Source organism: Lithobates pipiens, unplaced genomic scaffold (assembly GCF_037356315.1).
Source record: "Lithobates pipiens isolate NorthernLeopardFrog02 unplaced genomic scaffold, aLitPip1_a1.2 Scaffold_18, whole genome shotgun sequence".
Lineage (NCBI taxonomy): Eukaryota > Metazoa > Chordata > Amphibia > Anura > Ranidae > Lithobates > Lithobates pipiens.
Genome location: NW_027507758.1, coordinates 436,903,596 through 436,925,405, shown reverse-complemented (window position 1 = coordinate 436,925,405; position 21,810 = coordinate 436,903,596). Strand labels below are relative to the sequence as shown.

The 21,810-nt window shown below is 45.4% G+C and overlaps 1 protein-coding gene across 1 annotated transcript in view; it reads right to left on the bottom strand.

Moving 5' to 3' along the window:
* DHX36 (DEAH-box helicase 36) overlaps nt 1–21,810 on the bottom strand; it is a 154,060-nt gene that overhangs the window by 130,891 nt on the left and 1,359 nt on the right. The window contains exons 2-3 of the mRNA XM_077488121.1: nt 4,903–5,033; nt 2,212–2,407 (exon numbers count right to left, since the gene is read on the bottom strand). Coding sequence (XP_077344247.1) covers nt 2,212–2,407; nt 4,903–5,033 — 327 coding nt within the window. The remainder of the gene's footprint in view (nt 1–2,211; nt 2,408–4,902; nt 5,034–21,810) is intronic.

Genomic DNA, 21,810 nt, shown 5'->3' with positions numbered 1-21,810 from the left:
ATATTATCCTCTTATTGGGTGTTCCGAGTTTGCAACTAGGACTTGCTACTATACTTACCTTGGGTTTATGTGCTTTGGTCAACCTACCGCTAAGGCCCCCAATACTACCCTCTGGAATACGTTCCATGCTGACTATCTCTACCTCTCTGCACCCTCCCCCCCCCCCATCGCCTAGTTTAAAAACCCCTCTAACTTATCGGCCATCTTCATTCTCAGCTGATCTGCACCCTCCTCATTTAGGTGCAGTCCGTCCCTTCTATAGTACCGTTATCGACTAAGAAGACGGCCCAGTCCTCCAGGAACCCAAATCCCTCCTTACTACACCAGCTCTTCAGCCACTTGTTTACTTCCCTATTCTCCCTCAGCCTTTCTGGTGTGGCTCGATGTAGCAGTAGTATTCTTGAGTATACTACCTTGGAGGTCCACCAGATCCGTGATGTGCTAAACCCGAGTGCCTGGTAGACAACATACTGTTTGACGCTTCAGATCTTTGTTACAGATTGGCATCTCTGTTCTAAGAGTTAAGTCCCCTACCACCAAAATCTGTCTTTCCTTTCCCTTCACCCCCCCCCCCCCCCCACTGCAGGAGTTCTTCCCCAGGCAGCTAGGAGAGTCCCTCAGCTTCAGCAGTGCTGTTCCCTGACTGGGCTCACCAATGTCACTCAATGGAGCGTACTTATTGGGATACTCCAGCCCTGGACCGGCCTCCTTGGCACTTGCCCCTCTACCCTTCCTGACTGTCACCCATCTACTCTTTACTAGTGCTTGCACCTCTGTCTCCACCCACCTCCCTTCCAGGGAAACAATGCGCTTACATTTTGCACAGCAGTATTCACCCTCAATTGGATGATCAAGGAACGCATACATGCCGCAATATGTAGAACAAGTTGCCTCTCCACACCCACCGGGCATCGTACCTCTTCAATTTAACGAGGATAGGAGATTATACCCTGTCCAAATTAGCTAACAACTAGCTTCCTGACACAAATACTCAAGACAAGACACAGGTACCCGCAGACCTACGTGCACTCACAATACACAAGTACTAACGATCCATACACACTACTCAGACAACACTCAGGTACTATGACCCCTGTTGTAACCTCCCGTTTTCAACTCTGGTTTTTAACTCACCACTTAGACCAATTCCACTTGGACAGAGTTCCAGCAGACTCAAAGATGAGCAGGCTCACAATGAGTTCTACACAAGGTTATATAGGCCTCAAGCACCTGTGACCAATTCACCATTCCCCTTAATTAGTAGGCTGAAGGAAGCAAAGAAAAAAAAAAAAGCTGTTTCAAAAGTTTCAGAAAAAAAGGTGTTAAAAAACTACAAGGAAAAGCCCCAAAAAGAACCTAAAAATGCAACCCAGCAATCACCAGCAGTCAAAAAGCAAGATTTGTTCACTCTCCACTTAAGGTCCACACTGTTTAGCTTCCAACCAGCGTTTTTCTTCTTTTTTTTCCCCCCCTGTAGAAAAAAATCTGCACGTGATACCAGTGTTGTGGTGTGAACAGGGCACATAGAGAGCAAACTTTTTTTCTTTTTGTGCTCTTGCAGAACGCATGCAGAAAAACTGACCTCTCTGCACCATGGTGTAAACGAAGCCTTAAGCCCTGATGAAAGGTAACCTTATCACCTCGACCCCCCTTGAATTTAAATATACCTGGACAGAAGTTAGGAAATCATTTGTATTTCTGTTTGAGCAGCTACTGAAGCTTTTATTTTTTTAGTATAATAGAGGGCCCCCATCAGCTATTTCTTGCGGTCTGTTGCCGATTCTCTCTCATGGTCTGTCAAGTTAAACTGCTGTCACTGGGAGAGCAAATGAGGAAACATTTCTCCAACAGAGCCAAAGTCCTGGATAGCAGTTAAAACACAAAGGGGGCGCTAATGTTTTTCCACTCCATCTAAAACAAAAAGCTTTGGCTTGGCAAAAAAAAAAAGAAAGAAAGAAAATAAATACATTTGAAACCAAAAACGGCACAATGAGAATATTTTCTAGCACTGCATATTGTTCAGTAATTTTACTGGGTTTTCTGGCTTTCACTCCAGGGGCAGCAGTCACAGAGCACTAGGCTGCACCGTTTCATAAATATCAAATATTTAATTTACAAACAAGTACACGATTCCTTGTCCAGTGGTGAATGAGTAGTTATTTCATAACGAGTATATTTTATGATGGGAATAAATGTTCTAAAATTAATCACCTGCATTTCAGCGTATGTGGAATTGTTTTTTTTACTCTGGAGCTCTTCTTTAAGTTGTTGATCCAAGGCTGTATTTCCCCTGTAGCACTCACTAATACATGTATATCCAGCGTCAGCATCATCATCATCCTCATCCTCATCCCAAGCATCTTTTTCTGTGAACGCAGTCTCTCTAAGTTGAGATGGGGTACTGTTTCTGATAAAAAAATAAAGATGGAGCGATACATAGTGATGTAATACTTATGAGCCAGACACTCCGAACATTTTTAAAAAAAAGACAAACTTTACAGGTGACCAATTAGAGTAATGCATGCATTTCTGCAGTTTTTGCCTAAAGACATACACAAACTTTTACAAGATAGACATATTTCCAATAAACTTGCCAAGTGAACAACAGGGATTGATTTAAAGACTAACATGAGAACCTGGGAGCACAAGCTGTCTGCACTACAGTACTGTTGTCACATTTCTAGGTTTAAGGGATTGTAAATGATCACCTTGTAAAAAACGTTTCCGTTTAAAATAGAAATGAAAGGCAAAACATTTGGGTATAGGACAGCCCTCAAATTTTCCACTCACCTACATGCATTTTGCGAGTGGAAAATGATTGAGGACGAGCACTGCCGGCAGGCGGTGTTAACCACTTTAAGACCGGGCCTCTTTTTTAAATGAGGTGTTTACAAGTTAAAAACTGTTTTTTTTTGCTAGAAAATTACTTAGAAGCCCCAAACATTATACTTTTTTTTTTCTAACATCCAAGAGAATAAAATGGCAGTCGTCGTAATACTTTGTCCCACCGTATTTGTGCAGCGGTCTTACAAGTGCACTTTTTTTTTTTTTAAATATTTTTTTTTTAATCCAAAAAAGTGTAAGACAACAGTAAAGTTAGGCCATTTTTTTTTATATTGTGAAAGATGATGTTACGCTGAGTAAATTGATATCCAACATGTAATGCTTCAAAATTGATCCCTCTCGTGAAATGGAGACAAATTTTTACCCTTAAAAATCTCCATAGGCCACATTTAAAAAAAACTCTACTGGTTGCATATTTTGAATTGCAGAGGAGGTCTAGGGCTAGAATTATTGCTCTCGCTCTAACGATCGCGGCGATACCTCACATGTGTGGTTTGAACACTGTTTTTTTTGTGCGGGGGCTACTCGCGTATGCGTTTGCTTCTGCACGCGAGCTCGGTGGGACGGGACGCCTTCAAAATATTTTTTCCTTTCTTATTTTACACTGTTTTGTTAAAAAAAAAAAAAAAAGGTCACTTTTATTCCTATTACAAGGCATGTAAACAAAAAAATAAATAAAAGCATGATAGGACCTCTTAAATATGAGATCTGGGGTCAAAAAGACCTCAGCTCTCATATTTACACTAAAATGCAATAAAAAAAATAAATAAATAAATAAATTGTCATTTAAAAAAAAATTCAATAAAAAACGACCATTTAAGCGCTAGGGGCAGAAGTGACATTTTGACTTTGCTTCCACCCTGCAGTGTCATGGAGACGGGTGGGGGCCATATTCACCTCACTCATCTCCATTTCAGCCCAGGGGACAGACATGAGTCCCTCCACTGCTGCCGACGGCTCCGGTAAGCAGCCGAGGGCACTGGATCAAGACGGGGGGGATAAAAGTGATCTCACAGCGAATCCGCCACAGAGACCACTTTTAACTTGTACTGGACCGCCAGACGAACACGGGGATACCGGGGTTATGTCAGCTAGGTGCTGCAATCACAATGATCTCTGTCCCCAAAATGGGGACATACATCGGCAAGCAGCATTCCGAAAATGGGAGCCTTTCTTCCAGCGATCTCCGAGGGGAAGCAAGAGGAGAGCAGGCGGCCGGCTCAGAGAGCGGGGAACATCGCTGTAACAGCTTTCACTTGACGTGCGAGCGTTCCCCGCACTCGCCGTCACATACAGCCTCGCCTCCTGGCCCAGGTACTTTGATAGACAGAACACCGGTCCAATGCCGGGACGTGTGACATATCGAAGTGAAGCTGCGCTGATAGGCACGGGTGAGGCTGCGCTGATATGCACAGTCGAGGATGCGCTGATCAAGTTAATTTTTTTTTTTAACTTTATTCTGCATAAAACATTTAAGTGTAATTTCATGAGATAATTTGAGGGCATGTTTAGGGGCGGGGCAACTGGTGGCGAGTAACCCTTAAGGACTGGCTAGTAGCTCAGGACTTGAAATTTTGAGCCCGGTTTTAGGATATTAAAGCAGCAATACCCTTTTTCCCTTTTATATATAGTAAGTGATCACATCCCCTCTGCTCCCTCTGTTCTCTGCTGCATAAGAACTGGAGGGAGGAGAAGCAGTAGTACACGGAGTTTCCCAGTAAATGCCTGTGCATGGGAGGCTCATCACTGGAGGAGAGCAGGCTGAGTTTCCACAGATAGAGAAATGACCACTGTGTGCTCTTCTGTTTAGTGTGGTCAGTTTTTTTAATAGTAAAGCAGAGGGACTGGGAGGAACACCAGGGATTTCACACAAAGGAAGCAATACAAAGAGAACAGAATACTTTTTCATACAAGTAAATGGCACAGAAAGCACATATCAGGAATATGAAATGTTGGGTAACAAACACTGGTTCACATTAAAGAGGAACAATTAGGCTTATAGTGAACAGTCAGCTGAAAATAAGTCCAAGTACATAGCTATTAAGTAATAAAGTTTACCTTTCATTTTCAGTGTCCCACCATGAGTCTTCAGACAGAGTTGGCTTCACATCATTATTTTGTGCTTGCACAGTGCTTAGAAGACGTGTGATCTGTAGTTCTCTGGATTCATCCATGCGCACAACAGCCCTCTATAAAACACATTTTACATTACGTTATAACGAAGGCTAAACAATAAGAACTGCAAGCAAATGATCTTGAGATATTGTTATAGATAACTGTAAAAATCACGGAGAGGGTCATTCAATGGATTTTTTCTTCATGAAGGCAGAATTATTTATGTGCCACGCAGCACAGTAAAGTGAATTAGTGCAACTCCATAGTGCGAACAGCCCTAATGGCGGCCATATATGCACTTCAATATTGTCTTATCAATGTGTGATTTTATTAAACCGTTCAACTAGCCATAAGTTAAAACATCATATCAATCTGTGCTATTATGACAATCACACTAGGGGGCAAGCCAGCACTTGGAAATGATAATGCTCCACCTCAATGTGTACCAAAAACAAAATGTGTAGTGCAGCGCTATTCTTACTAAATTTAATACAGAAAAGCCTCAAGTGAATTGAGTTTAGTGAAGGTAGCACCCTTCTGATCAATAGATTCCATTTAGATGCAATTCAAACAAACTGAGTTGATCAGCATAGGCAGAAAATTAACAATCCTTTTGAATTAAAATGGACAGCACTAAGAGGATTTGGTCCTGAATTTAACCACTTCCCATAGATAAATTACATAAATCGGTCAGAAGTGGAATACCTGGGTTATGTCTGCAGCAATATGCCATATCCCTGGTATTTTTTTCTTTCAGCTGGCGATTCTCTTAACAGATAAAAGTGGTTAGAGCAACGGATTCACTGGATCACTTTAAATGCAGTGGGAGGTGTCGCCGCTCGACCCCCCCCCCCCCCCCCAAGAGCTTAGTTGGACGATCGGTAGTCCCGTGAATCGAGTCACCAGTTGCAGCGTCTGGTAACAGAGATGAGTGGAGGAAAGATGGCCTCTGCTCATCTCTATGGTCTAGAAGGAAGGGAGCATCATTACATTGCATATGGTTTGGGCCCAATGTAAGCAAGGATATTTTTTTCTAAAAAAAAAAATTGCATTTGAAAAATCACTGCACATATACTGTGCAAATTAAATTGTAATGACCAGTATTTTATTCGCTAGGGCCTCTGCTAAAACAAATTGTGTTTGGGTGTTGAAAGTTTTATACCAAAAAAACAAACAAGAAAAAAAGATTTTTTACACACAGTGGATATAAATAGGCTACACACCCCTGTCAGGTTTCTGTGATGTAAAAAAAAAAAAAAAAAATTAAAAAAGAAAGACAAAGATAAATCATTTCAGAACTACATCCTTTTTTTTTTTTTTTAAATATATTTTTATTGAGCAAAAAAGAAAAATTTAAACAATACACAGCAGTCGAACAGTAAGACAGTATCTTTCGAAAGACATATGCGAGAGAATGTAAAACAACACAGAAGAAAAGGAGTATTACACCCCATCGACCCAAAGGGCCACAATATCAAGCAGTTTAATCTTTCAAGAAAGAGGAAAATTAAAAAGGAAAATGAGAAGAAGGGGAAGAAGAGAAGAAAAAGAAAGAAAAGATAAAGGAGAGGGGGGGGGAGGCGGGTAGGGGGGGGAAAGGAGATAGGGAATGGCACCCTGGGAGGCGAGGATCACTTCACAATCCGATTGCAGTATGGTAACAAGAAAAACATGGAGATGAGAAACAGGATCATCTATACATACATAAGACCCCTACATGTAGGACAGTAAAAGAACACTAATGTTTGGTACAAACAGAAATCCGAGTCCAGGAAGGGTCATGGAGATGCAGAGGGGTGAGTAGAGGGTTGCATGTCCTCCAGTGCATAAGAGATAGGGTCAAACATGTCCTGTGGTAGTTGATCCAACAAGAGAGCGGGGTCCTGTGAAGGAGAAGAGTTGGCGGGGAGTGATGTCAGCTTGAGTTTCCCCAATGCATTGCCAATGTCCCGTTGTAGGTACCAGCTTGTATAACGAAAGGGGGAAATAATAGTATTAATTTCCTCCGAGTTAAAGGATTGTTCGATATAAGCCCTCCATCTGGCAAAGAAGCGAGGAGTGGAAACAAAGTGGGACGATATAACATCAAGTCGCTCTATGTGAAACAGCGAGAGGAGGGTATGTTGAACACCTGTTAGACTCGGTGGAAGTTGTGGAAATCCAGTAATTCATAATAGAGCCGCCAGCAAGCATAGGTGAGACCAATGGGAAAGGGTAACTGGACTCGGAGAGGTTAGTGACACGGGTGGAGGGTCGCAGCTAAACAGGCAGATCAGCGGGTCCTTAGGTACAGGTGTCCCGGTGACGAGTTGGATATAATCCAAGACTGAGTTCCAAAATGCTGATATGAAGGAGCAATCCCAGAAACGGTGTAGTAGGGTGGGGCGATCCAGAGAGCACCAGGGACATTTGGCTTGCGAGGGATCCTCGGTGTTATTACGGAATGGGTAATAGGCTCTATGAGTGATCTTAAATTGAGTTTCTCTCCATTTCTCCGAGATGACCAGTTTGTAAACAAGTCTGTATCCTTTCAGGATCCTTTCCGGTAGGTTCATATCATTAAATACAGAGGCCCATTGTTTGAAGGGGGCAACGTGGTACTTTTCCGCCTGGTAGTTGATTAGGTGAGAGTATAGGGTGGAGATGGAATAATCACCCTGTCGAAGCACAGCCTCCAAATGCGATTTGCGGAGGGAGTCCGGACGTAGTCCTCCAATTGACTTCAGGTAGCTCAGCAGTTGGTGATGATAAAACGCATGGTGGGAAGGCAGTGAGAATTCCTGAGATAATGTTTGGAAGGATTTGAGTGTTCCTCGCCCCTGCTCATATAAGGATGCCACGTTGAGTAGACCCCGTTGCTCCCAGTGGGCAAAAGCTGAATGAATGGTAGAGGGCGGAAACATGGGGTTGCCTTGAATAGGTAGATGAGCGGAAATATTAGTGGGTAATCCCAGGAGCCTCCTAACTTCCCTCCAAGCCACCACAGTGTCCCGAATAAGGATGTTGCATTTAAGATGAGGCGGTAAAGCGTGAACGTTGGAATGAAGGATCGCAGAGAGCGTGTAAGGATGTACCAACGCCTTCTCAAGGTGGTGATTGGAGTATCTTGATTTGCCCGCTATCCAGTCAAGGCCCTGTCTCAGGAGGCACGAGAGATTATAGAAACAGAGATTGGGCAGGCCTGCACCCCCGTCAGGCTTCGGAAGACACAATTTTTGAAGGGCAATGCGTGGCTTCTTATTGGCCCAGAGAAAAGCGGACAAAGCTTTGTGTATTTTCTGCACATCAGAGTGTTTGAGGAGTGGGATGGTCTGCATCGGATAGAGTAGCCTCGCAAAGGAGACCATCTTGAAGAGATGACATCTTCCAAAGAGTGATAACGGCAGGCCTGCCCAAGCCTCAAGCTCCTGCACAATCTTAGAGATCAAGGGTGGGTAATTAAGGGTATACAGGGAAGAGGGCTCTCGACCTATGCGCACTCCCAGGTAGGTGATGTGGTGTCGTGCCATTGCAAAGGGTGAGGATGATTGCCAGGAGATGGCTTTTCGCAAATTTAAGGAGAGGATTTCACTTTTACCAAAATTGATTCTAAATCCCGAGCAAAGGCGATACGCTGCGAATAGGTCGCGGAGTTTAACAAAATCAGCCGGGGGATTAGACGAAAAAAGTAAAATGTCGTCCGCAAAAAGCGCAGATTGAAGATTCTGGTCCCCAAACGCAATTCCGCTGACACCGTCCGGGGAGTTTAGAAGTCTAGATAAGGGTTCAATCGCTAGATTGAACAATAGAGGGGATAAGGGACACCCTTGTCTTGTCCCTTTGGTGAGAGAGATGGTGGGCGAAACAAAGTCTGGAGTAACTAATCTGGCAGTCGGGGCATTGTACATTTGACAGAGGAAGTGCGTAACCGGACCCGAGAAGCCAAAGGCTTGCAGTACCTTAAATAGCCAGGCAAAATTAATGTTATCAAAAGCCTTTTCGGCGTCAATGGAAATGATGGCTAAGTCCTGTTCTGGGCATAGTTTCGCTCTTTCCAGTGCCAGAAGTACCTTGCGGATATTTAAAGTCGCTGATCTGCCAGTCGTGAATCCTGATTGGGCCTGGTGCAGGAGGGTAGGGAGAATGGTAGCGAGGCGTGAAGCTATAATTTTGGACAGTATTTTAACATCAACATTTATAAGGGAAATGGGCCTATACGAACCTGGGCATAAGGGATCCTTGCCCGGTTTGGGAATTAACTTGATGTAAGCCTGAGAACCCGTAGGGGGGTAGGAACCACCGTCCCATAGGGCTGTAAACACTTTGGAAAGAGTGGCAGGTATAAAGTCTCGGGTAAGTTTATAAAATTCGGCTGAATAGCCATCGGGGCCAGGTGCTTTAGAAGGGGACATCAATTTTATTGTAGACCGAATGTCGTCCAGGGTAATAGGGGCATTTATGGCGTCTAACTGCGGTCCGGTCAACTGTGGCAATCTCACCCTCGAGAGTAATTGGTCAGCGACTGAATGGTCAATGGGGTCCTCCGCATATAGGGAGGAGTAGTAGTCAGTCAGTAATTGGCTTATCCTCTTAGAGGAGGTAGCAATGGGTGCGTCGGGGTGCTTCAGGGCATGGATATGGGCGGGCCGTTTAAAGCCCGCACATAGCCGGGATAAAAGCTTACCCGCTTTATTACCATGTTTGTGAAGGCGCATGGACAAAAAGGAGGAGGCAATCTGCTCCTGCCTTTCCGCCCAGAGGTCAAAGTCCTGTTTGGCTAACTGCCAGGCCCTGACATTAGCCTGCGTGCGATTACGTAGGCGCTCAAGATGCATGGAGCGAAGTTTATCGCTAGCTTGTATATAGTGTTGCTTTGAGTGTCTCTTGTATTGTGTCACTTAAGCTATAATCCTGCCTCGGAGGAAGGCTTTGCCCGCCTCCCAGAAGAGATTCGAAGTGGCGATATGTTCACCATTCGTTTCTGTATATTCGGTCCAACTAGTGAGTAGCATTTGTTTGAAGTCCTCGTTATTGGCCAGATAGGAGGGGAAGCGCCATATGGGCGAGGAAGAGGAAGGTTTCACATTTAACAGGCTAACCGTCACAGGGCAATGATCTGAAATGGCCATGTCCTTGATGTCAGGATCGCTCACCATCGGCAGGAGAGCAGGGGACGCAAAGACATAGTCAAGACGCGAAAACGACTTGTGGGGGGGGTGAATAAAAAGTGAATTGGTTTAGGGTATCCCCGCGCTGTCGTCAAGGGCCTAAACTATTTAAAGGATAGGTTGCAGCAAACTACCGACAGGGGTATGAACCCTAACCCCCAGATAATAAAAGTGAAAATCAAACAGATGGTGTTGCGCTACCTGAACTAGATATGAATATAAATATAAAGAGCCTAGTACTGGAAAAATTAAAATCTAACTATAAATCAACTAGCCTATCTAAAATAAAAATTAAGGTGTCTTGTGCTAGTGTATTCTAAAACTTGAATTCCAGAAATCATGTGTTTTATATATCAACATAAGTAACTAAGCAAAAGGAAAAAATATTCCATAAAGTGCAAATGTTAAAACGTGCAATTCATAATGCATGAAACAATGATAAAATACAGTCTATAGTGAAATTAAATAAAGTGCCAGTGATAGTTAGTTCCGTAATCTTCTTAAACATAAAAAAGTTATTAAATATATATATAAGACAGTCTATATAAAAGCTGAAATAGGTGCTCAGTGACTTGTTCAGTGCTTCTCAAAAAGAAAAACAGGTGCCAGCAATCGTGTTGTAATTTCTGTGTCTCCAGTATACAGGGCACACTAGGTGAAATGGCCCCTTACCTTACTGCTGTAAGGTAAACAGCAAATCAAGCAGCAAAAACAAAGGTCCAGGGATTCTATCCCAATTCCTAGCAGGTGGATATTGGTCCCCTCAGGTAGGTATTTTTCCTCTCAGATAGTTTCCATATAGATCTTTGGCTTCAGTATAGCTCCCAGAGGTCTTACTGCTGTAAGGTAAACAGCAAATCAAGCAGCAAAAACAAAGGTCCAGGGATTCTATCCCAATTCCTAGCAGGTGGATATTGGTCCCCTCAGGTAGGTATTTTTCCTCTCAGATAGTTTCCATATAGATCTTTATAGAGCTATACTGAAGCCAAAGATCTATATGGAAACTATCTGAGAGGAAAAATACCTACCTGAGGGGACCAATATCCACCTGCTAGGAATTGGGATAGAATCCCTGGACCTTTGTTTTTGCTGCTTGATTTGCTGTTTACCTTACAGCAGTAAGGTAAGGGGCCATTTCACCTAGTGTGCCGTGTATACTGGAGACACAGAAATTACAACACGATTGCTGGCACCTGTTTTTCTTTTTGAGAAGCACTGAACAAGTCACTGAGCACCTATTTCAGCTTTTATATAGACTGTCTTATATATATATTTAATAACTTTTTTATGTTTAAGAAGATTACGGAACTAACTATCACTGGCACTTTATTTAATTTCACTATAGACTGTATTTTATCATTGTTTCATGCATTATGAATTGCACGTTTTAACATTTGCACTTTATGGAATATTTTTTCCTTTTGCTTAGTTACTTATGTTGATATATAAAACACATGATTTCTGGAATTCAAGTTTTAGAATACACTAGCACAAGACACCTTAATTTTTATTTTAGATAGGCTAGTTGATTTATAGTTAGATTTTAATTTTTCCAGTACTAGGCTCTTTATATTTATATTCATATCTAGTTCAGGTAGCGCAACACCATCTGTTTGATTTTCACTTTGAATAAAAAGTGAATTCACGATCCGTAGGATGGGACAATCTCCATACATCAGTGAAATTAAGTGATGTGAACGTACGGGCAAGGGGGGTGGTGTCACTGTCAGTTTGGGCCGAAGGTGTAGGGCTACGGGAGTTACTGCAAGTCCTATCCTCAGAGGGACACATGACCGAATTAAAGTCCCCACCTATCAGGTGGAGTGCTTCAGACGTTTGGGAGATCCAGGCTCCCAGCTCCCTGAAGAACAACAAGTCGGGGGAGTTGGGCGCATACACGTTAGTTATAGCAATGTCTTTAGAGGCCAAGGTCAGGTGCAAGGTGATCAAACGACCACACGAGTCTATACGGACATCACGAGTGGTATACTGCAGTCGTTTATGGAGCAGAATAACCACCCCCGCCTTGCGACCCACAGCCGGGGAACCCAGAACTTCGCCAACCCAAAGTTTGCGAAGGCGTGAAAGATCTCCGTCAGTCAGGTGGGTCTCTTGTAGGAGCGCAACATCGGCTTTCAACCGCTTCAGATGACGGAGGACTTTCATGCGTTTGGAAGGTGATCGAAGGCCCTTAACATTCCATGATACTACAGTAAATCGGTCCTTAGAGGCATCAGCCATAGGGGTCATCAGGGGTGGTAATAGCTGGCAGAAGAGGCATTAAGTCAACAGTGAGATAGACGGAAATATTCCAGGGAGTGCGCATATGTAAGGAAGCCCCCAAGGGTAACCAGGTACAGGTGGAAGGGAAAGAAAAAAGGAAAGCATTAGCGGGAAAGAGAAAGGAAAAGAAAAGGGGACAGAACCAGAGAGTACGAATTGCAGCAGAACACGTTAGGTGTATCCACCATAGAGTAGCCGTAGCCCACTTCACCTTTTTCCACACGGGTTGCATCTAAGGCACACGGCTCCCAGCGGGTGCATTAGCCCCCTGGGAGAGGCCGGAAATTCTCCTCGGGGGGGGGGGGGGGGGGTGAGGGTAGGGGGGGAGGGTAAAGGTAAGGGAGAGAATACAAATCAGTATCTCTGACAGGGAGGTGGGGGAGGATTGGGGGGGCAGGGGAAGGGGGGAAAACCCCAATGCTTTAGATGGGCAGCATGATAGCTGCATGACAAAAATGGGAAAACCAATCGTGCAGGTGAAATAGGCGGGCTAATACCCCAAACTAAAACAACATAACATGGACATTTTCAAGAATAGGGATAACAGCCCCAGTTATAAACAAACATAAGAGGAACATGAAGTATAAAACAAAATAACAGTGTGCAAGCACCATCTCTTAGGCAAGCATCCCATTGTTGACCTCACAGTAAGAGTAGTGGCTGAGAGTACCAAGAAGTGGAAACACTTTTTAACATTACCAATATCCAGGCGTGGAGCCGGGAGGGATCAAAGGGCAAGTTCAGCGGAGCTCAGAGCGCGGGCGCTGGGTGGTGGAGCGACTTCGCTTGTATGGTGGTTTGGAGGGGCTCTGCTGATTACCAGTAGGGGCCTGGGGGGTGGCAGCCAGATCAGCAGAGGGACTCAGCATCAAGGGGTCATGTGTGGTATCCATGTCTGCGGGGTAGTTGGTGAATCGTTCCGCTTCAGAGGGTGAGTTGAAGGTGCGGCGAGTGCCATTGGGAAGAGTAACGTGCAAAATCGCCGGATAAGCCAAAGTGAACTTGACATGGTTCTTAAAGAGGGAGGCACAAATCGGTGAAAATTCTTTTCGCAGTCGCATGACTTCTGCAGAGTAATCAGCAAACAGGAGTAAATTAACGCCATCAACCGTAAGGGTGCGTTGGGAGCGGAACTTCTGCAGGATAGCATGCTTGTCTGCATAGTTCAAGTATCTAGCTATGACCGCTCTAGGTTTGTTGCGCTGTTCCGAGAGCTGTCCTAGGCGGTGCGCACGTTCCACCACACATGGGGTAGAGAGGCCCAGTCGAGCAGGAATAGTAACCATACAGAGGTCCATAAGCTGTCCCGCAGAAACTGATTCAGGCAATCCTATTATTCTCAGGTTATTCCTTCTTGCCCTATTCTCAAAATCATCTAATTTAATCCACAAGTCCCTGGTAGTACGTGTGAGGCGAGCCAGAGCAGCAGCCTGAGCAGTGGTGTCATCCTCCATGAGGGAGATCCGCTCTTCAGCCTGTGTAAGGCGCTGTGCCTGGGCCTGCAGCTCGTTCCTATATTGTTCCATAGCCTTCTGTATGGCAGAGTCTATAGAGGCTGTCAGCGTAGGCGTCAGTAAGGCTACCACAGCCTGGGCTATGTCTGCCGAAGGAAGCGCTTCTATGCCTGGGAGCAGAGGAGCTGTGAGTGATGGCTCAGCGAGGCTGTGCACCGGCGCCATATTGGCCGAGGATTCGGCCGCGTCTGCCGTCGCGGACATCGCGGCGGTCAGCGATCGGTTCCCGGACCGCTCAACAAAACGGTCCATCAAGGGCTCTATACCTTCTCCTGATAGCAGGAGGGATCCCCGAGTCGAATAGCTGACTTGTAGCCGGTTAATAGGGGGTATGCGGCAGGAGCTGAGTCCGCTTACCTCCTCCTCATGTGGCGCCGGAACCGGAAGTCAGAACTCCATCCTTTAATGTGACCTATAAACTGTACAACAAGCTGATATCTTTTAGGTGGAGGGAAGTAAAATTATATAATATGCACATCCTTAAACTAATACTTTGTTGAAGCACCTTATGATTTTATTACAGCACTCAGTCTTTGTTGGGTATGAGTCTGTCAGCATGGCAATATTTGCCCACTCTTTGTAAAAGCACTCCAAATCTAGATGTCAGATTGTGAGGGCATCTCCTGTGCACAGCCCTCTTCAGATCACCCCACAGATTTTTCAATTGAATTCAGATCTGGGCTCTGGCTGGGCCAATACAAAACGTTAATCTTCTTCTGGTGAAGCTATTCCTTTGTTGATTTGGATGTATGCTTTGGGTCGTTGTTATGCGGAAAGATGAAGTTCCTCTTCATGTTCAGCTTTCTAGCAGAAGCCTGAAAGTTTTGTGCCAATATTAAAGCGGGAGTCCGCCGGGACTCCGCGTTTTTTTTTTTTTTTTAAAGCCAGCAGCTACAAATACTGCAGCTGCTGACTTTTAAAATAGTGACACTTACCTGTCCAGCGCGCCCGCGATGTCGGCACCCGAAGCCGATCTCTCGATCGTCTCTCGGGTGCTGCCGCCGCCATCTTGGGTATGGGGAATCAGGAAGTGGAGCCTTTCGGCTTCATTTCCCGGTTCCCTACTGCGCATGCGCGAGTCGCGCTGCGCAATAAGGATGGACCCGCTGCCTCTGGGATCTGTGTGTTTCCCAGCAGGCAGCGGGGGACTTTAGGAAAGGGGCGTAATCTACGCCCCTTTCCACAGAGAGCTATTCCGGAAGTGGGTGCAGATACCTGTACTGTACAGGTACCTGCACCCCCCTCCCCCCTGAAAGGTGCCAATTGTGGCGCCGGAGGGGGGGGGAGGGTTCCGATGAGCGGAAGGTCCACTTTAGGGTGGACCTCCGCTTTAACTGGTATTTGGACTTGTTCATAATACTCTCTACCTTGACTAAGGCCCCTGTTCCAGCTGAAGAAAAACAGCCCCAAAGTATGATGCTGCCACCACCATGCTACACTGTGGGTATGGTGTTCTTTTTGGCCATAATTCCAAAAGATAGGTTTGGCGCAAAATGTTTAAACTTGGTTTCCTCAAACCATAACACATTTTCCCACATGCTTTTGTGAGACTTCATATGTGTTTTTTCAAAATTTAACTGAGCTGGGATGTTTTTCTTCGTAAGAAAAGGCTTCCGTCTTGCCACTCTACCCCATAGCCCAGACATATGAACAATACGGGAGATTGTTGTCACATGTACCACACAGCCGGTAAGCGCCAGATATTCCTGCACGTCCTTTAATGTTGCTGCAGGTCTCTTGGCAGCCTACCTGACCAGCTTTCTTCTCGACTTTTCATCAATTTTGGGGTGACATCCAGTTCTTGGTAATGTAGTGTTGTGCCAGATTTTCTCCACTTGATGAGGACTGTCTTCACTGTGTTCCATGATATATCTAATGCCTTGGGAATTCTTTTGTACCCTTCTCCTGACTTATAACTTTTAACAATGAGATCCCTCTGATGCTTTGGAAGCTCTCTGCAGACCATGGCTTTTGCTGTAGGATCCAACTAAGAAAATGTCATAAAAGATCTACTAGAACAGCTGAACTTTATTTGGGACTAATCAGAGGCACTTTAAATGATGGCAGATGTGTACTGACTCCTATTTAACATGAGTCTAAATGAGATTGCTTAATTCTGAACACAGCTACACCCCCCTTAAGGGCTCTTTCACATGGGACGGATCCATGCTGATCCGCCCAGTGGACATCCGCTTGCTCAGCGGGGATTGCTCCATCGATCCCCGCTGAGCAGGAAGATGACAGGTCCATCTCTGCACACTGTGCAGGGACAGACCCTGTCAAGAGTGCCGCTCTCCCCTATGGGAGATCAGATGACAAGGGACCGCAGAGTTCATCGTCACCAGATCCGATGACGGATGGAAAAGTAGGTTTTTCCTCCGTCACACTTTTTTGGATCGGAGCGGGGTCAGATGTCAGCGGACATGACATCCGACGCTCCATAGAGGTCTATGGAGTATCCGTTCAGGTCCACCTAAAAAAAAAAAAAAAACTGACAGGCAGACCTGAACGGATCATTCATGTGAAAGAGCCCTTAGCATTTGTTTTTCAACTGAGTTGTACAGTTTATAGGTCACATTAAAAAGGTGGGAAAAGTTCTAAAATGATTTATCTTTGGCTCGATTTTTTACATCACAGAAACCTGACATTTCAACAGGGGTGTGTAGACTTTTTACATCTACTCTAATGTCAGAATTGGCCCGGTAGGCAAGCCGTATATTTCGATCAACTGGATTAGGAGGTTGCATGGTGAAAACAGATGTCAACATTAACTTGCAATCGTGTTTTACAATCATATCTTCCAACTATAGAAATCCACCCTCCCAAGTGATAAATATTGTTGTTGACTATTGATCGATTTTTCAAATCAGGAAAGATTGATCAAAAAAGAAAAACCATCATCTATCGAATCGAGTATTGCTACCATAAGAGCAGCAAATTGGTGTTGGCCCTAGTGATAGTGTTCCTGTTTGCAGTAATCATCCTGCCGTAAATGTGCCTGGGTGCCCATACTGCACAGGTGCAAGGCTGGCCAGAAGAAGTGCACCTGTCACAGGCCCAGCTAGAAAGAGACCTGACTCTTCTCCAGGTTCTCTACCGGCTGAAGCTGTGGGCTGCACATTGACTGGACAAAGCTGACCAACTGTGTGCCCGTCGTGGTGGACAACAAGGAGATCCAGCTCAGACACCTCAAATAAGCAATTCACCTGGTTTACTGTCGGCCAGGGGTGTCACACCCATACCACTGTGACTGCTGGGGAGCACAAAGGAGACCCGGTCATCCTCTATGTCACATCGAAGCCTTCATCCCCACCATTGTGGTAGGAAACTGTGCCAGACACTGAAAATACCCAACACTCCCAGACTGCCTCCTGTCAGTCCATGTAAAGCATGGCCAGATCTGGGGACCATCCTCATCAATGGGGCTACACAAAACCACTTTGCATTCCCTCCATCCATTGCATAGCCTATATGTGAACCTACTTATCTCTGGAGGATAGGGGGAATATAAAGTCTATTCAGGATGGGGGCTGTGGTATGTAGGGGGTGATACTTCTATACATTCTATATTGGGGGGAGGGGCTAAAGAGGGGGTCATAAGTCTGTGCAGGATGGGGGCTGTGGCAAGTAGGTTGTTGTGTCTATACAGGATGGGAGGGCTGTGGTATATGTGGGGTTATAGGTCTATCCAGGATTGGGGGGACCATGGCATATATGCAGGGGTCATGAGTCTATACCACCCCTCTGAAAAATATGGCATTGGGCAGGTTGTCTACATGAGAGACCAGAAGAGTTTACAGAGAGGTGCTCAGTAGTTTACCAAAAATCTCCCTTGTAGAAAGAAAGAGGGAAAAAAAAAAAAAAAAAAACAGACTGTGCTTCTATGAAAAATATTACATGTACTCCTCCATAGAAAACTCCCTGGCCTTTCCTGTTGCTAGGACAAGCCTGAACCCTTACGCCCTGTACACACGGTCGGACATTGCAACCACAAAATCAGTCTGATTTTTTCCCGACGGATTTTGGCCGAAATTTGTGTTGCATACTCACGGTCGGACAAAGTTGACGGAAAAGCCAATCGTTCGTTTTGTACGATGGGACTACGTGAGGCCAATAGCTTTCGTCTCATAATTTTTTCTGAGCATGTGTGGCACTTTGTCCGTCAGAATTCTGTACAAAACGATCGGAAAAAGTCTGATCAGATCTTGTTGTTGGAAAATTTTAGATCCAGCTCTCAAACTTTTTCCGTCGTAATTTCCGATGGAAAAAGTCTGATAGAGCCCACACACGATCGTATTTCCCGACAACATAATCCGATCGGCCTGTCAACCAGGAATTGAATCTGGTGACCAGTTTATGGCAGCTAGCCAAAGTCCTGATGACCCTGTCTGAGAACCCCTGCGATCTTAGGCGTTCCTCTTTAGAAGCTACGCAGCCAGATTCAGGGACACCACCAAATGACATACTAGACCCTGTGAAATCAAATCTTGGGAGAGGAGTGCGTCAAGCTTAGGAACCTTATTCCAATGCTGTGATGAATCCTTTGGAAGAGGGAAACCTTTTTTTAAATGCTTGAGAAAAATGGTTTTCTCTTAGGGTTCTCCCACTCAAGATTGATTGCTTTCAAAAAGGGAACTATGCACCAGGAAGATTCTCTTTCCATGGGGGCACCTATACATGCTTGCTCCCCATAGAATTCATGTAGTTAAAAAACATTCTGCCTTTAGAGCCACTTTAACCTTCCCTTCTGGAAGAAACACCAATACTTAAGTGGAGGCTGGGGATGCAGGTGTGCTCTGATTGGGGGGGGGGGGGGGGGGGGCACAGGGGGTGCGGAAGGACACAGGGGTGCGGAAGGGCTCCGATTGGGGGGGGGGACTGGTGTCTGTTTTTGACAAAAATCCTTTGGCGCCATTCCATGTGTGTGCAATTTTAAAAAGTGTGACATGTTAATCATTTACTCTGCGAAACATCCTCTTTTATATTTTACCCAAAAAAATTGGGTTATAGATTGTGTTTTTTTGCATTAAAATTAAAGTGCAAGTCCACCTTAAAACTAAAATCCCTGAATCTACAGACATTTGCATGTTTTTTGACAACAAACATGCAAATTAGCTGTTTTGAGACAACATCCGACCGTGTGTATGCTCCATCGGACAAACTTTTTCGGTTTTCATCTGACTTTTATTGCCTGTGCAAATGGACAAACTTTTTGACAACATAAGTCAGATGGAGCAAAGTCTGATCATGCGTACACAAAACCATCGGACTTTTGTACAAAGTACAAACACGCTCAGAACCAATGCAAAAGATCAGACAACAATACAGAAGTTGACCAAAGGTGACGCTAGAGTAATTCAAGGTCCTCTTTTGAAGTGTCCTCAGTACGTTAAAACATCACTACGTTCATCTTTGTTGCCTAAAAAGTCTTATTGCGTATGCAATACAAACTTATGACCAACGCCCTTTGTACAAAAGTCCATGGGAAAGTTTGTACAAAGTCCGATCGTGTGTTAAGACTAACTTACCTAGCCCTGTAAAGTAGGACTCGGAACACATACCGTATATACTCGAGTATAAGCCGAGATTTTCAGCCTCTTTTTTGAGGCTGAAAGTGCCCCCCTCGGCTTATACTCGAGTCATCGCCGTCTGACTGCTCGATCAGCGTATCGAGCAGACAGACGGCGGACATACTACAATTTGAAAGCCGCGCCTCCTTCTCCGCCTCCGCCTGTGATAGGCGGAACACTGAATTTCCCAGCAGCCTGTGTTCCGCCTATCACGGACATCGTCTCATCCTCGTCCGTAGTACGAGGATGAGACGATATCGGTGATAGGCGGAACACAGGCTGCTGGGAAATTCAGTGTTCCGCCTATCACAGGCGGAGGCGGGGCTTTTGAATTTTAGAATGGCCGCCGAGGCGATCCTGGCAAGGCACGGGACGGAGGCAAGGCAAGGCACGGCACGGGACGGGACGGAGGCAAGGCACGACACGACACGACACGGGACGGAGGCAAGGAGGCAAGGCACGGCACGGAGGCAAGGAGGCAAGGCACGGCACGGGACGGAGGCAAGGCACGGGACGGAGGCTCGGGACACAGGTAGGCTGGACACACACACACACACGGATGGATGGATGGAGACACACACACACAGGGATGGATGGATGGATGGAGACACACACACACAGGGATGGATGGATGGATGGACACACACACACACACACACACAGGGATGGATGGATGGATGGAGACACACACACACAGGGATGGATGGATGGATGGACACACACACACACACAGGGATGGATGGATGGATGGACACACACACACACAGGGATGGATGGATGGATGGACACACACACACACAGGGATGGACGGACACACAGGGACGGACACACACACAGGGATGGACAGGCATGTCTCACCCTCGGCTTATACACGAGTCAATAAGTTTGCCAGTTTTTTTGGGGGTAAATTGGGGGCCTCGGCTTATATTCGGGTCGGCCTATACTCGAGTATATACGGTACCTTTTCTGAAGCTGATCCGACCTCCAGTGGTGGAAGAACTGCAGAGGGACACAGCTGACAAACAGCTGTGAAATTAATGGAAAGTGACATCACCTATCGACTTACTATGGTGCTTCCGCTGTCGGCTGTGTCATCTACACCCGCCAACACAGCGAAGCCGCAACTGACAGCTCAGCGTGGGATCGACTTAAAAAAAAAAAAAAAAGGGTATTTATACTGATTTATTTTTTACAGGGTTAGATAGGTTAGTGTTAGATCATCGATGTCTGTGGATAGAGGGATTTTAGTTTTAGGGTGGACTAAGGCCTCTTTCACATGGACGATCCGTTCAGGTCCGCCTGTCAGTTTTTCAGGTGGAACTGAACAGATGCTCCATAGACCTCTATGGTGTGTCGGATGTCAGCAGTGACATGTCTGCTGACATCCAACCTGCTCCGATAAAGTGTGACGGAGGAAAAACCTACTTTTCCATCAGTCTGCGGATCGGTGACGACGGACTCTGCGGTCAGTCGTCATCCAATCTCCCATAGGGGAAAGCGGCGCTCTAACAGGTCCCTCCCTGCACAGTGTGTAGAGACAGACCTGTCATCTTCCTGCTCAGCGGGGATTGACAGAGCGATCCCCGCTGAGCAAGTGGATGTCCACGGGGCGGATCATCACGGATCCGTCCCATGTGAAAGAACCCTAATACCTTAAAGGAGAAGTCCAGCCTGAGCTCGTTAGGCTGGGCTTCTCCTATGGGTCACAGGAGTGCAATTTGTTTTGCACTCCTGTGAGCAGAGAACAGGCTGAATTCCACTCTCTGCTGACGTAACAGAAATCAGTCCAGGCACCGTATCCTCCCAACAATAAACCATACATATTTGCTAGCACACCAAGGATCAGCACAAAGTGGTGTCCAAACGGTTTAGTTTATTGCATGATCAGAACACAAAATGGAGCAAACGTTTCGGGGGTCACGCAGGACCCCTTCATCAGGAATGTGACACATGCCTGACTTTTTGTGTCGTGACTTGAACCAGCATCCAGCTGGTTATTGCTGCAGCACCCAAAACTTTAGGCCCCATTCACACCTGAACATAGCTTTTCAGGCAGAAAATCACGCAATTTTACTGCGTTTTGCCGTGATTTTGTGCAGGGCAAAAGGTCACCAATGTAAAAAGAAGAAAAACGAGCGACAAAAAAAGGGGTCCAGAACTTGTTTGAGCTTCAGGCGACATGGAGTGGAGATGTGAACCATCTCCATTGAGAATAAACGATTTTTTTCCCCTCCAGCGTTTTGTAGCTTCAGGCTTCAAGCTACAAAACGCTCAGGTGTGAATGGGGCCTTAGAGCTTATACCAAGAACATGTGCGATGGGAATATGAATTATCACA